This window comes from Cyprinus carpio, chromosome B13 (genome assembly GCF_018340385.1).
Source record: "Cyprinus carpio isolate SPL01 chromosome B13, ASM1834038v1, whole genome shotgun sequence".
NCBI lineage: Eukaryota > Metazoa > Chordata > Actinopteri > Cypriniformes > Cyprinidae > Cyprinus > Cyprinus carpio.
Window position 1 is genome coordinate 17,039,788 of NC_056609.1, and position 16,522 is coordinate 17,056,309.

The 16,522-nt window shown below is 35.1% G+C and overlaps 1 protein-coding gene across 1 annotated transcript in view; it reads right to left on the reverse strand.

The window, feature by feature from the left end:
- The window catches only part of LOC109100653 (vinculin), a 41,342-nt gene extending 29,432 nt beyond the window's left edge, over positions 1-11,910 (reverse strand). The window contains exons 1-2 of the mRNA XM_042736928.1: positions 11,530-11,910; positions 1,515-1,585 (exon numbers count right to left, since the gene is read on the reverse strand). Of these exons, the coding sequence (XP_042592862.1) occupies positions 1,515-1,585; positions 11,530-11,697 (239 nt within the window). The 5' untranslated portion in view covers positions 11,698-11,910. The remainder of the gene's footprint in view (positions 1-1,514; positions 1,586-11,529) is intronic.
- Between the last annotated feature and the right edge of the window lie 4,612 nt (positions 11,911-16,522).

Sequence of the window (16,522 nt, forward strand, 5' to 3'; positions counted from 1 at the left end):
TGCGCATGAGGTCTTACAAATATATATACATCTATATAAAGTATATTATATACAAAAAATAATTTAATTTTATAATTGGTTATACTTTACGTAAAGCATAATGTATTATAAAGGGTTATTAAAGGGTAAAATGCATTATAATTATTCAAAATGTGCATTGTAATACATTACATCTTGCCTTAATTATAACCAAATTTAAAATGCATAGTGTAACAATGAATTGGTAAGTGTTATAATGTATTAACAGTGGTAACAATTATTCATGAGATTGTACAATGCATTATAAGGTGCATAACAAGGCATAATTAATGCATTAAAATGAATCTTATAATGCATTATACATAAAGGCTTTAAGCAAAGAGTTACCTAATAATTAAAACATTTTTATGAGAAATCGCTCTCTCTTTCTCTCTCTTTATATATGTATTACATTTTTGTATTTCATAAAATATAATTAATGATTTTAATTATATATTATTTAAAATAATTTAATATAAAAAATAATGTTTCATTTTTATTTTATGAAATTTTAAATATACATTAGAATATATCATTACATATAATATAAAAACATGATATATAAAATAGTGTTCTGATCCGGTTTTCTCCTCTTCTCTCCATCATTTCTTGCCATCTCTCCACTTCAAAAAAAAAATATTATACATTTATATTCTATTTTTTTCTATAATTTATAATGTTTTAGATTTTTGTTTTATGCAATTGTACTATAGATATTAATTACACATAAATACATTTAATATATAATTATAAAAAATAATGTCTTCACCCAGTTACCTCCTCCTCCTCTCATTGCTAGTCATCTCCCCACTTTCCTTGTCAAAAAAAGAGCATTTAAAACAAAAAATTTCAGTTTTCTTTACTTTTTACCCTTTAAGATTTGAGGAACAAAGGAACAAGGTCCTTTTTGTTTTCTCTGTGAATTTCTGAATTTGAGCATCTGAGAAAGTGAAGAAAAAGATGGTGAAAGACACAAAAACTGACAGTTTGCATCAATATTAAACAGATTCAATACTAACTGCCAAGGCACCACTTCACACGGCCTCGGAGACACTAGGGAGAGCAGTCATATAGTTTTTGCGTAGACTTATCAATAATGCATCGTAAGCTCAGTGGAAAACGCCTCCCCAAGCTTCAGCAGTGAGGGGATGACTCAGGCACTGACGGCAAGCATTCGCACCAAAGGTATATGTCCTGCAAGACCTTATTTAACCTCCATCACAGTATACATTATTCCAAGCTTTCTTCAAGATCAGTTCATCAAAGACCTCAAACTCTGACACCAGGCTTTACAGGTATCTAAAATCGGGAAGAGCAAAAAGCTTTAGATGTTTGGGCAATCCTGTATAATGTATCATCACTTTAAACTTCTCTTGACAAAGTAAAGGCACATGTTTTTAATCCTGTGCAACGAGCGTATATGTGTTCAGCGTGATTAGAACTGATGTATGTTCACATGACGGGTGCCTGGAGAGAGACAGGAAAACAGGTCTTACTTAATGAAGGCCGGAGGCATGTCTCTCTTCATAATCTTGTCTTCTGTGGTCTGTACCGTCTCTTTCCCCACCTGAGAACACATGTAAAACAAGCTTGTTTACAAGATGCATAATGAGATCATTAAATACATTTCTATTTTTCTGACACCAGCCTCCACTCGAAAAGGTTATACACACTCATAGGGAAAAGCTTCATCCCTTAGGCAGACCATACTGACACAGTGTGTGAATGGGGTCACTCTGAGTGTCTGCACACAATAAGGGCCTGTGTGTCTTGGATGAGCCCTGAGGCTGATCTACTACTTGCTGTCTGGGATGCTGCCAATATTTACAACTGTCCAATCTGAAACAACCCATGCTGCTCATCTGCCATTGCCACACCCAGTTATTGATTATTTCCAGAATGAAGAAGGAAGATGCAATCAACACATCAACAATCATGTAAAAAATAAAATGAATAATGAAAAAATTGAAAAACAAAAATGAAAAACAAAACAAAACAAAATGAGAAACAAACAAACCAAGCTAAACTAAATGAAAAACAAAACAACCACAAAAAAACTAAACAAAAGAAAATGTGAAACAAAACAAAAACAAAGCTAAACTAAATGAAATGAAAAACCAAACAAAAATCTAAATGAAATGAAAAACCAAACTAATCTAAAATAAATGAAATGAAAAGAAAAACAAACAAAACATAAACCAAAAAAAAGAAATAACTAAAACCAAAAAATAAATAATTAAATAAATAAATAAAATCTAATGATCTAATTAGATTTAATGAATCTAATGATGATAATTCTAGAAAAACCTGTACTGGAATTGCATTGATTTTATAATTTTGCTATGATATTTATTTAATGTTCAATGTTATACCTTGTTATTAAACTCTTTTCATATTCAATTATGTATTTATTTAATCAATTTCCACAAATCAGTTCAAACTGTCAGTCTCATTGATTAAAAACCTGTTTATTTGCATGCATCACAAAGAAATAGATATTTTTTAGCTATAACCGCCTAACCCCATCAACCATTAATTTAAATATTTTCTGTGTCTATGCAAAAAAGTGCCCCCAATTCTTTCTTACATAACAGCAAACCATTCTTTGATTTTTAAACCATAATCCTGAAGTGACAAGCTATCAGACCACACACACATGCTCCCATCCACATGGTCTATTTGCCCTCTCACTGGACATCAGCAATGACATTACAGTGTCCTTCTTTAGAGTCCACTAATGCAGAGATAGCAGCGTAAGAGAGATGTTTGTTATCTCCACACGGCACATTGCCATTTCCCGCCTGCTCTTTTTTCCAATGATGTAATTACACAGAGGCAGTCACATTCATTTTTCTATCCTCCATCTCTGAATCATATTTGAAGAAGATTTTTCAGCTGCCATCAAGCTTTTCATGCGTTGACATTTGAAAAAAATATAGAGCGAGAGAGAGAGCTTTTATTTGATTGGATGGGTGAAAATAGTCAGACGGACGCAAGTAGTAAATAATAGAGTGCATTGATTCACAGCAGATGACCTGCTAAGGACCATTGATCGCATTGGAATGCGCAAAGCATGCAGTTGTATATGGAGGATGGTGCTTTTGTAGTGCAGCGTGCTCTTTTGCAGAGTCCTAATTGGGTGAAGGGGACTCATAAATAAGGCTAACTGGGTTAACTGCTGGGCTAAAGTGGGAACAGAGATCACATATGCACACACAGCAGCCAGTCACAAACATCAGCCCTGTGCACGCTGTGATGAATGCTGCTAGGCCTGTTTGGTAAATGTACCCAACAGAGTGAAAAATCTTTCATTGCAGTTCTGGTTAAACATGATGTACCCTTCCAAAAAACATCCAACGGTCAAAATGTTATGTGGTCAGGGGGTTGAACACTTGCATTTATTATTTTCACTGTATCTGAGGCTTATTAGCGTCTATTGGCACCTTATATACTGAAAGGCTCTTTTCAGTGGGGCCTCCACCTCACGCTTCTCTTGAGATACTGGACCTGCAACCACATTCCACACAGTTATTCTTAGCTCAGTGTCCTGGTCTATAAGGCCATGTGAGGGGCAAGAAGTAATGGTGGTAAATAAGAGCCCACTAACAACTTAGTCAGAGGTTTGCAAGCACCTAAAAGCAACCAAAATGACAAGGGCACAAAATATGTATTTAGAACAATTAAGTATCCTATTGCTTAACTCAGATAAGAGAAATGGATTCTTGATTAAACAGTTTGTTCACTGATTTTCTGATTTTTTTTCATTTTTTCATTTTTTAATGTTAGTTGTAAAATGTGTATTTTTTTGTGTGTGTTATCTGCACAAAGATATTCCAGTTTATGTAAACAAATGGTTTTACATCATCTGATCATCATCTTTTGACAGGGCCTTTGTGAAAACTAGACAGTACTTCCAAATTTTTGTATCCTCACTCATGGATAGTCTGATCGAGCCCAGTGCATAATGGGTGTTGAAGTTTTCCGAATTTTTTCACCACAGTAATTTTTCTCAGTTCTCTCGTCGTGTAGCACTGATTTGACTACATTGTCAAAAATGTCTAATAATTATAAGATACCTTGTGCATAGGGTAAAAAAATCATATTATATTTGACGGGGCGATATGATAAACATCATAATTAAGAATATTTCCAGATACATCACATTTGATTTAAATTTATTTATTTATTTATTGCCATTTATGTTCATTAAGCCATTTTGTGTAACATTTAAAATGATTACTGTAAAATTATATTTTTATATATATATTTATTTATTTTAATTTATTAAAATATATATAAAATATATAAAAAAGTATTAAAAATTTTGAGTGATCTGAGTTATGCTAACGATACATATATGAGTTATGATTATGATGCTTTTGATGAAAAATAAATATGTTGTTTTTATTGGTTATGCTAACGATACATAGAAGAACAATAACTATAATGTTTTAATAATTCTAAATTCAATTAGGCCAATTGAAAAATTTAAAAAATTTAGAAAATTTTGAGTTTTTGTTTTTTACAGTGTATAATGATAATGGCACAGAGGAAATATATCATAGAAACCATTCTCAGAGTGATTTTTTTTTCCATTTAGTGAATGCAAGAAAAGATGATAGCCAATCAAAATCCACTTTTTAAGCATGTACTGCAGTTATATTAACAGACCATAACTCCATAACAGCCGTTGATATGGACGCTAATATAGTCATCACTATAGTTATAATTATAGTTTTCATTCTTGTTGTGTACAGGCCTTTATCCTGATGGTTTTGTCTTTGTATGGGTGACACTGTACCCTGTCACTGTCTAAACTTTTGCTGCAGCATTCTATTTCACCACCAATATTTTTTTTTATTATTATATTAAATGTACTTTTCCTTTACAGCGCAGTGGCATGTGGTAGCAACAGGGCAGCACAAAATCCACCTGTTCAATAATGTGATTATAACAGGCGATGGCATGTTTATTTATGACACTGGCTCATAAAAACTGATATTTGACATCTGACATGATTCTCATTCCTCTAAAGTTCACTTATGTGTGAGGGTTGTACTAGACACATACACACAGTGAGAATGTGACGGCACCTGCAGTAAGATGCCTCTCCCTCAGCCGAAGCAGGGCGGGTGCGACTGCATTCTCTCTCCATGATGGCTGTTTATATAACAAGGCTCCTGGTCTGTCACAGCACTCTGTCATCTGTTGACTGTTTACACTTGAACTCAGAAGTATCTCTCATTGATTCCCACAACCTCCGCAAAGACTCACAACTCCTTTAAAGGGAAACTCTGCACACGCACCGGCAGATCCATAAAAGGTCTGACTTTATAAAAGGGCCCTCAAACACACATTGGGCAATTTTCGTGGTGTCAAACAAAACATATTGGTAGACAGAAAGACAGACTCAAGAGGCATCAGTTCATTGATTGTTTACTTTTGATGCATAATTAATGCAGAGTGCTTATAGCAGTTGTAGCTTCACTAAAAGGCTGTTTGATCTCAGGTGCATTAGTGCTGTGATAATGTGTTTTGAGAGAGCAGCCCAGGTCAGCAGCTGCTCCGGCTCCTGTATATCGGGCAACTGTCAGATATCATTAAAGACAATTCAGATAATCTCAGCAAACAGGACTGAGGAAGCCGGACTTGAAGGACTTGTGCACTGTAGATGATTACTTTAAGTACAAGCCAAAGTTACACTTTATGGACCAATTCACACTATTAACTAGTTGCTTATTAGCATATCTGTTATTAACATATTCGCTGTTTATTAGTACATAATAAAGCACATATTCTGCATGACCATATTCTAAATCCCTAATTCTAACCAATACCTAAACTTAACAACTACCTTACTAACTATTAATAAGCAGCAAATTAGTAGGTAAAAGTCGCAGTTAATGGTTTGTTCTGTTCTGTTTATGTCCATTTGGCAGATAATCTTTATCTTCATCCTTCATCCTCAGTTCTTTATCGACAATTTTGTAAATCATGAGCAAATATTGTGTAAAATAAGGTATTTTTAGTTATTTTTCATTTATTTTTAAAGAAATTAATACTTTTATTTAGCAAGGATGTACTGAATTGATTAAAAGTGTCAGAAGACATTTATAATATTGCAAGAAATTTTGCTGTTCTTTTGAAATTTAATAAAAATAATCATGAAAAAGAAATGTATCATGGTTTCTACTAAATATGAAGCAACACATCTGTTTCAACACTGATCATGATAAAATGTTTCTTGAGCACCAAATCAGCATATTAGAACGATCTCTGAAGGATCATGTGACATTGAAGACTGGAGTAATGACTGCTGAAAATTCAGCTTTGCCATCACAGGAATGAATAATTTTCAAAATATATTAAAATAGAAAACAATTATTTTAAATTGTAATATTATTTCACAATATTATAGTTTTTACTGTATTTTTTAACAAATATATGCAGCTTTAGTAAGCATAAGAGACTTCTTTCAAATACAATAAAATAAAAAAAAACTCACCAACCCCAAACTTTTGAGTATTATTTATATATCAAATGTTATATTCTACAGTGGTCGATATGGAGATCAGTCAACCACTACAGAAAAACTCGCACAGGCATTTTTTTTAGAATTCCTTTCTTTCCTTCATTTTGTTACGGGGAAATTTTGAGAAATGCATAAAAAACACTAATTTCAAACAGATACAAATGTAAAAAAGATTGGATATGTTCACTGTCACAGTTAGAATCATCTCAGCCCTCATAAAAGAGCCGTGCAGATTCTCATATATATTGTGATTCATAGAAATCAGACTGAAGCATTATAATGCAAACATTCAAGCCACTCAAAATACATTCTCTATCGTTTATTTTGTGAAAAAGTCACAATGGAGACTAGCTTTAAAAAGAATATGCCTGTTTAATGTACTTGAGGGATTATGGGAGCTGGGGGAAGCAAACGGCAAACAAGTTTATGCTTGTGTCATCAGTGTGGGTCTTACTATGACATTGTGATAGATCTGTATGAATGACTGGGATTATCTGCAGTTTAACACATTTCAAAGGGCATCAGCTCCTCTCGCACAATCATTTTATCACTAAGGGAGTTTTCCATGCAAGTGGCATTTGACTAATGCACTAGAGTCTGGCTTTGGGTTACTAGGTCATGTCTTTAAAGGGGTCATATGATGCGATTTCCAGTTTTTCTTTCTCTTTGGAGTGTTACAAGCTGTTTGTGAATAGATAAGATCCCTAAAGTTGCAAAGACTAAAGTCTCAAAGCCAAAGAGATATTCTTTATAAAAGTTAAGTTTTGTCCACGCCCTCCTATAATGCCTCATTTAAACACGACCCCATGTCTACATCACGATGTGGGAAGATTTGCATAACACCGCCCAAAAGAAAGAGGGCATAACCTTTGATTATCGCTGTTGTCACCGGCACCATGTTGTGGAGATGCTGTTTCGTTGTGAAAGCAAAAATACTTTGTTTGGCCTTCCAAAAGAGGACACAACTAGAAATCAGTGGTTAAGTTGTATTTACAACACTGTTCCAGAACAGTTCAACCCAAATATTTAGGTGTGTGCAATGCATTTTATGGAGGACTGTTTCCTGATCCTGGGAGAGAAGACTACAATGCCGGCTGTTCTGACTCACAGTCTGTAAGTACGTTTACATTTGTAAAGAATTTGCCACCGATGATTCAAGCGCGAGTTTTGAGCAGTGTAGAGAAGCGGTTCTCAATTCCAGTCATTACGCCCCCTGCTCTGCACATTTTGTATGTTTCTCTTATGGATTCAGACGTTTGTTCTATTCAAACGTAAGTGCCCTGTGAAGTTGACATCTCAGGATATTCCGCCATGATTCCAGTTCGAGGCGAACGTATATGTTCCATTCAAAGTGCACTGAAGTGTGCGAGACATGAATTTAAATTGTATTTATTTACAGAGGTATATGATGTCACGATTGCCCGTGTGTGAAGTTGTTGCACAGCGCAAATCCGTGAATGAATGATCCGAAGTGAGGTAAACTTCAACAGATTTGCCCTGCTCAGGGAGTAGGGAGCAGTGAAAACTGTGTAGGGACCATGTCAATGGGAACACAGTTCATGCACGGAGCTCACTTCTAACGAGCTGATTATCTGAATTAGGTGTGTTAACAAAGAGAGACATGCAAAATATGCAGAGCTGGGGGGTGCGAGGAGGACTGGAATTGAGAACCGCTGGTGTAGAGTAGAGCTTGTTGTTTGTCATTTCTCCGATCATAAATGGAGATATGGTTTTCTGTTTACGTGGAGCGATGCAACGCAAAGCGTAAAAACACAGTATAAGTCATTATAATCCGTTATTATGTCCCCAATTGTTTCAACTGTTGGCTCGTTTGTAATGGGTTTTATTGTTTTTGTCTTGTCTCGCCGGTGTTCTGACCGGGACACGCATCACAGTATGACAAGGGGTGTAACATTTCCGTCACACGCTTGAGGCATTTGGCCAATCACAACGCACTGAATAGCTGGCCAATCAGAGCACACCTCGCTTTTCAGACCGATGAGCTTTGTAAAAAAACAACGCGTTTCAGAAAGGCGGGGCATAGAGGAGAAACAATGCACAGTATGTGAAAAATAATGTGTTTTTTGAACCTTAAACTGCATAAACACATTACACCAAATACACAAAATAATGTTATTTTTAGCAACATCATATGACCCCTTTAATCACTGCATTTTGCTGTTGAATGTGACATTAAAACAAAAGCAACAGTTTACATATAAAGTAGCTCTGCACTACTGCTGACTCCAAAAGAAATCTAAGAGCTTAGCCATGTATGACATAAACGGCACACATTTAAAAATGCATATGGCATATGGATGGTATGCCAATGGCTCTCTTCCAAAACACTGTGACAGACTTGGCTAAAAAGACAGACAGACAGAGAGAGATGGAGACTCCCCTCCATGCCAGACCCCTGCTGTCTTCTCCGTTAAGATCCAGAAAAAGCATTCAAAGAGAAAGAGATAAAATAACTAAAATAGTCCATATAAATCCAGGTAGATCTAGTTTGCTACTTCTCACTGGCTTCATTCCAGCCCTTCCACAGACAGCAATGATCATTTATCAGTTCAAGTTACAGACTAATACCAAATATGGTTCTTGTTTGTTTCTATTAGCTCATATTTAATATTCTGTGGAAGCATGAAGTAGTGAGAGTCAACATTACAATAAACAATTACACATTCAATTCCTTATTTGTAACAATTATAGGGTCATTATATACATATTAGTTAACTAATATGTATATACTCTAATCTCTTTCACCAGTCCCACAGTGACCAAGAGAATGTTGATAATCTAAACATAGAACAGTCTCCAAGATACAGACCGGTCTTTAGAGTGAGAAGAGATATAAAACCTCTTCCCTCAGCCTTGATTTCGAGGCTTGGCTGATGTGCTGGACACTTCAGCAGTAACAGGTGCCGCATATGAGGGGGATGGGGTGTGTCTCCAGTGAAGACGCTGACACCTTAGACTTCCTCAAGCCAGCAGGGAGTCACTCTCCCTGCGCATGAAACACCCCTCCAGCCATGCACCATGAGACCGTGTTACTTCCCAGGCTAGCAGACCTATTTATTCCCTGCACAAAATGCTCACTCCCTATTTGTGATTTACTCATCAGTGGGGAGTCACAGACTCCCTATTTGTGATTTACTCACGTACATTAGGAGGAATTTTTTCACGTTACTTATTGACAGCACCTCTGACCTCTCAACACAGGCCCAGCTTGAGTTAAACCATATTCTTGTGAGAACATACGGTATACAACTCACAATAGAATAGAATAGAATATATATCTACAGGTATAGACTTGTTAAAACAAATATGTTCCAGATGGCTGAAGGCATTAAAACACTTAAAACACATTACAGATGAGAGCAGAATAGAACACACAGCATAGAATAGAATAGAATAGAATAGAATAGAATAGAATAGAACATTTAACAGAAGGATCAAGAGCCTTATTTTATTTGTTAAACACACACACACACACACACACATACACACAAATAAATAGAATAGAATAGAATAGAATAGAATAGAATAGAATAGAATAGAATAGAATAGAATAGAATGCCAGCTTGTTCACATCATAAATATCACATCAAAATCAAACTCGTAAACAATATTCATTATTCAATATATTTTCGGTGTAGGCCTATAATACACTTAATTGTGTATTTTTTACACTACTACATACAGCAGTAAACACTCTGCTAGCAATCAAATGAATTCTTGAAAATATTTACTGCTTCAATAACAGATTTTCGTTGTTGTAATTTTCTTCAAATAGAGACTCACTTATTGAGACCAAAGAGTAAGAAGAACATGGCAGCAAGGTTCTGTCCAGTTGCTGTGGGTACACTGGGAAAATAATGGTACAACACTCCTGTAAGTTTCTGGGATTGATGATTCTGTTTTTGATGTCTCCTGGAACTAACAATGTAAATTAAAAAAAATTAAATTTATGCATTTAGCAGACGCTTTTATCCAAAGCGACTTACAGTGCATTCAGGCTATCAATTTTTACCTATGTACTTTTCTAAACAGATGAACTCCTTGTACAGAGAAGAATAAAGATATAGAGACTCCTATAAAGACTCCACTATACCACAATCACTTCACCTTTATGATGAGGAGCATCACATATATGATGTATATGATGAGCATCACAGCTTCCAACCATTTCACTTGTTCACAATACTGTAACTACTCCTATACAGGATAATGCATTTACGGAACGTCTAAAATCATGACAGCATTGGAAAGATTACAGCCTATCTTTAACTACAATATCCCTCTGCTCTTACTGGTTGTGTCAGGATAAAAATAATTAGGCTACTGTACACTGACAGTCATAGTCATCTTTTCATGTGTAGGAACTTTGGTTTGTGTGTGAACTATGTTTTAGAAGAAGAAAAATATACAGAAATCTGACACTGCCCAACACATGCTTCAGTGATCCATCAACTATTATTTCCTTTAACCAAAAACTAAGAAAGTTCATTGTTATTTATTATTTTAGATGTGATTATCAAACCAAAACCAGTGTGATTAGTTTACACTGACTGTTGATATTTTCAACTATTGCAACACATTTAACTTACCTGATCAGATCACGACCCTTCACCCTCCCCCAAAAAAGCCACGGTTAAAAATAATTTTCACATTAATACCACAGTGTTATTGTTACTAAAACAAAGCAACACATTTTCACAACAAACTTGGTGTCAGTCAACCACTGTCATGAAAAAGAAACAAAATGACAAAGTTTCATACTAAGTGAAGACCTCTATGAGGTAGCAGCAATAACTGCAGTGCCTATGGTATTTAGGAAGAAACTGTGGTTACCATGGTAATTTTTTTTATAAGGGGAGATTTTTTAACGCAATGAAGTGCACGTTGATAAAGACAATAAAAAAGCACAGATGAACTAAAAGAGCAAGAAGATGCTGAATCGATGACAGGACCCTCACCCGCACGAGGTTGCTGACAGCCGCTTGCACCGCCGCCACTGGGCTGGTGAGATCTGGGATCGCTTTCCCATCAACTTCGCCCTCCTCGTGCATGATAACCAAGTGGGATATCTGCTGAGCCACCGGCTCCAGGATACTCTCTATCGTCTTGGTGTGGAAAACTGGCATCCTGAAATCTCAATATCCTCAACACAAGTGAGAAAAAGGCACGAGTTCGCTCAGTCCTGTGCTTTCCCCCGTTATTTCTTCCAAGGGCACCACGATCCAAACGTCTATTCCCAAGTCTATTCCACTCATGCAGAGAAATCCCTAAACGCCCCCTCAACGACCGACGCCTTCTTGTGGATAACCAAAGCACGGCGCCGGTGAGCGCGAGGGAACGCACGGCTTAAAAGAGCCAGTGCTCGTCAACCAATCAGCGCCGAGGTTTCACGCCAGGCGGAGCATCTGATTGGTGCGCGCTGACGCTGTCTCCATTCTCCTCCGCTCCTCCCTACCTGTGATAAGAGCTTCCCTGACTACGTCATGCAGGCAGTGGCCAAAAAGGGAATGCATCGGGATGGAATGACAAAGTGAGGATTCCGTGGATTACATTTGACTTAATGATAGGTAATGGTGTTAGTGAAACGGCAACAAGTAAATGATACTCAATGACAGATCATGCAAGCATGTCTATACTTAGGCTGCAGTGTACATCTACTGAGCTATGTCTTCACGTGATAATTTCTGCGTTGCCTGAATGAAATGTGTAGGTGGACAATTAATTAATTTTAGAAGATAATGCTCATGAACAACACAGAAGTTCACGTGCCTAATAAATGTCTTTCTGACATAGTCTGAAAGCATATTTTTTAAATTTAGGTTTAAATGAAACTATGTATTGACAGGACTGTTCAAAAGTGTCTCTTATACTGACCAAGGCTGCATTTTTTATAAAAAGAAAATTTATTTTAAACTGTAATTTATTCTTGTGATGGCAAATCTGAATTTTCAGCAGTCATAACTCCAGGTTTAGTGTCACATAATCCTTCAGAAATCATTCTAATATGCTGTCTTGGTCCTCAAGAAACATTTCTTATTATTGTCAATAATGAAAACACTTGTGCTGCTTAGAATTTTGTGGAAAAATTTTTGTGATACATCTTTTTTCAGGATTCTTTGATGAATAAAAAGTTCAAAAGAACAGCATTTATTTGAAATATAATCCTTTTGTAAAATTGTGGATGTATTTACTGTCATATTTCATAAAATGAATGTGTCCATGCTGAATAGAAGCATTAGTTCTTTTAAAAAAAATTACAAAAATTGTTTCCATGATTTAAAATGTGATCACTTCCAAACTGTATAACAATGTGATCTGAGAATATATATAGGTAAGTAAATAAATTTAATTTATATATATATATATATATTTTATATATTTTTTGTTAATTTTTTTTTTTTTTTTATAGACACTGTAGAAATTCTTCATTTGAAGCTAAGCACTGGACACTTAATATATTGACCTTGTTTGGTTTAACTTAATACTTTAGACGATGTGTTTAGAGTCAAGAATAAACATTTGGTTAAAGAGAGACTGACTCCCCATAATGAAACACTCAGTTTGCTGGAAAAGGGACAGAACTTCATTTAGACATCTGATGATGTGTTTAATTCACAGGTTAGGTCTTTAGACAAGTAAGACTCCCTTGTGACTTTGTTTCAGGCATCATTCAGTGCTAAGGAAACACAAGGCAGCTGTAAGGCTACCAAATAAGGTGGGATTTCAGATGGAGGAGCACAGAGAAGTGCCTTGCAACACTAATAAGGTAAACTGTTTATTATATAACTAGCAGCTGACACTGAACCTTGTAAGTGCAGAGTCGCTTGGGGATGCTGCTTGCGTATCTAGGACGTCTGCAGTCTCTCAGTGTTCTCAAACTTGACAGGAGAACTCCTGCTTTGGCTGTTCTTTTAAACTCTTTCATATAACAAAAGTTGTCAAGTTGTCAGTCAGTACACACTTCTAACAACCTTAGAAATAAATGTACAGTTTTCCCTTCAAGATCCTCAGTTTCCATGTATCCACCATTTCAATCATGAGTTTTATTTAGTTTTGTTTAGAAAATATAAATGGAAAACAGCTGCCTGATTAATATGTTTACTTATGATCAATTTGAATTATTTATCATCTTCATTAAAATTATAAATCTTATTACTGTTATTGGTGTTGAAACTGTTTGTATTGAAATGGAACGGTGCAGAATTAGTCCCATTATAGCCAAGGTGAGTAATGCTGTGCTCAGCAATTTCATGTTATCCAGTCCTACTGCAGACTAGTCCATGTTTGCTGCATTTGCCCCACCGGCTGTGATCGCATTGTTTTCTCTCTCTCACACAAACACACTCGCTCACTCACACACTTTTAAACATGCAAATAAACAAATACTAATATTTAAAAAAGATATAAAAAATAATAATTAAATCAATTCAAAAGCGCGAGATGCTTTTTGGATGTTTTTCAAATATAATGCTGGATAATGTGATCATCGGGATTTATACAAATTTGCTTCATGCTATCGATCACTGAATCAAAATTATGCCAGTTCAGCTTCAATTCAGCATTTCACTCAAATTGTTGTGTTTATAATATAATTTGTAATGAAATTTTTTGAATTTAAGTGGTCTCTGATGTTTAGATTCCACTTTATTTATTATTTCTGCATTTATAATGTATAATATTTATTCACTGCATTCACAATACTAATGCCATTAAAAGACAGCGCACCTTGAAGCAATAAACTAATGTTCTTCATTAGGTTGTATGATTCAGACCTGCTTCAGTTATATATAACTGGAAATGTGGCTGTGAATACCATTTAATGAGTGGTTGGAATATGACAGAAGAGAGAACCATCTGCTCATCCAGATAACAAGATGACAACAGAAAACACCATGAAGAGATTTCACTATATAATAAGATAATAATAAGATAAATGCCATCATTCCATCATTCTTGTAATAATGTAGCAGCGCCCTCCAATGTGCAATGAGAGTCATTACAGAACTCAAAAACATCTGTCATACAGCACATGCTACTGTATATAAACATCCCTTTGAGTGAAACCAGGATTCTTATACACTCTCAGAAAAAAAGGTACAAAAGCTGTCACTGGGGTTGTAACTTTTAAGTACTAATATGTACCTTTAAGTTACCAGTATGGAGTCTTTAGGTACAAAGGTGTGCCTTTTGAAAAGGTACCACCCCAGTGACAACCTTTGTACCTTTTTTTTCTGAGAGTGTATTGGGAAGTATATCAACATATTTTTAGGCAAATGAATAGCAAAAAAAACTAAACTAACTAAACTAATAAAAATCTGCATAACTATACACAAATGTACTAGACAGTATAACCTACTAAGAAAACAGTTGAAAGCATACAGGGCCATGAAAAAAACACATAATTGTCATTTTGTTTAATATATTGATGTATGTATAGTTGATGTTTAAATATATCGCTAACCTTAACTGTCTGCTATAGCGAAGGACATGGAGGAGATGTCATTATAGGTTACAGGAAACAATGAGTTTACTGTGTTATATATATTTCATTGCTCGTCATTTGTCAGTAAACCAAACTCTTTCCTTTTTAGGTCATGAGGATTTTCTTTCATAAGCATATTGTGTTCTTGGTAAGAGGAAGGATATCTACATATAGTCTTTGGTGATTCACTACTTCCACCTTTTCTCTCACGTTACCATGTTTTATTTTGATTTTGAGGTCAACTCTTGCAATTAAGAAAATTTTTCTGTTTAGTTTCTCACAGACGCTTTCCCAAACTCTGATATCAACTACTTGTACACAACAGCATGTGGTTCGTCTCAGGAAAGTTCTCAGCAGTTGAAATGCATCTCACCACTAACTCACACCAATGACCATAAACAGTATATGTCCTCAATATATCAATATAATACATACATGTATAGGGGAGACCGGGGCTAGTTGTCACTAACTCTAAAGGCTGTAATACACTACATGATTTTTGTCCTGATTTTCCCATGTTTACAGTTTGGATAAGTCAACTCTAGTTGCTGAAAGTCAGAGCCAGAGAAAATTCTATTCCATAGAAAATCATGTATGATGATCACAGACAGTCGATTTTAGAACACATATTGTTTTCATTTGTCAAGCATCTTGTTAACCATAAGTTTGAGTTTGTTGTGATAGGAACAACTTTTAAGTCTGGTAGTGTGTGATCCTCAAGTCATTTAGTGTATGATAGCCAGTTTTTTCCTTTGTGACTATTTCAAAGTGGGTAAGTATGTGATAAGCCTTATATACTTACAGTATAGATTTCTCAGAATGGGTTTATTTAAACAGTCAGTTTCTGTATATACTCATGTTTTAAGTCTTGGCTATATAAAGGACATTTCCATTATTATTGACCAGGAAAAAGGAACATGCTGACCTTTTGTAACACCGTGTCCTAATTTTGCCATACAATATTTTATTACAGTTAGTTTAATGGGACAAGAATGTTTAAAAGGATAGTTTCCAAACCTGAATGTATTTCTTTCTTTTGTAGAACACAAAAGAAAATATTTTGAAGAATGTTCTTATTATAGTGAAACAGCATTGTTGCCCATTGACTTCCATTGTATGGATAAAAAAAAAAAACTCATACTGTATTTCTCAAAATATCTTATTTTGTCTTCCATGTTTGGAGGAGGGTGAGTAATTGATGATGAAAATTTAATTTTTAGTTGAACTATCCCTTTAAGGAGGCAGAGAAGCAAAACTGCTAGACCATGCTTATATTTGAATAATGTTTTTTAAATATATTGCACTTCATTGAGACTTATAGATGAAAGAATAGGTAAATAATGGGTGAACTGGTTAATAAATGCTTAAAAAGATTGAAAAATTAGTGAGAATTCATCCGTTGGTTGTAATTTAAATAAATATTTATGATGATGCAAAATGAATGAATGAAATTAAAACTTGAAGAGATT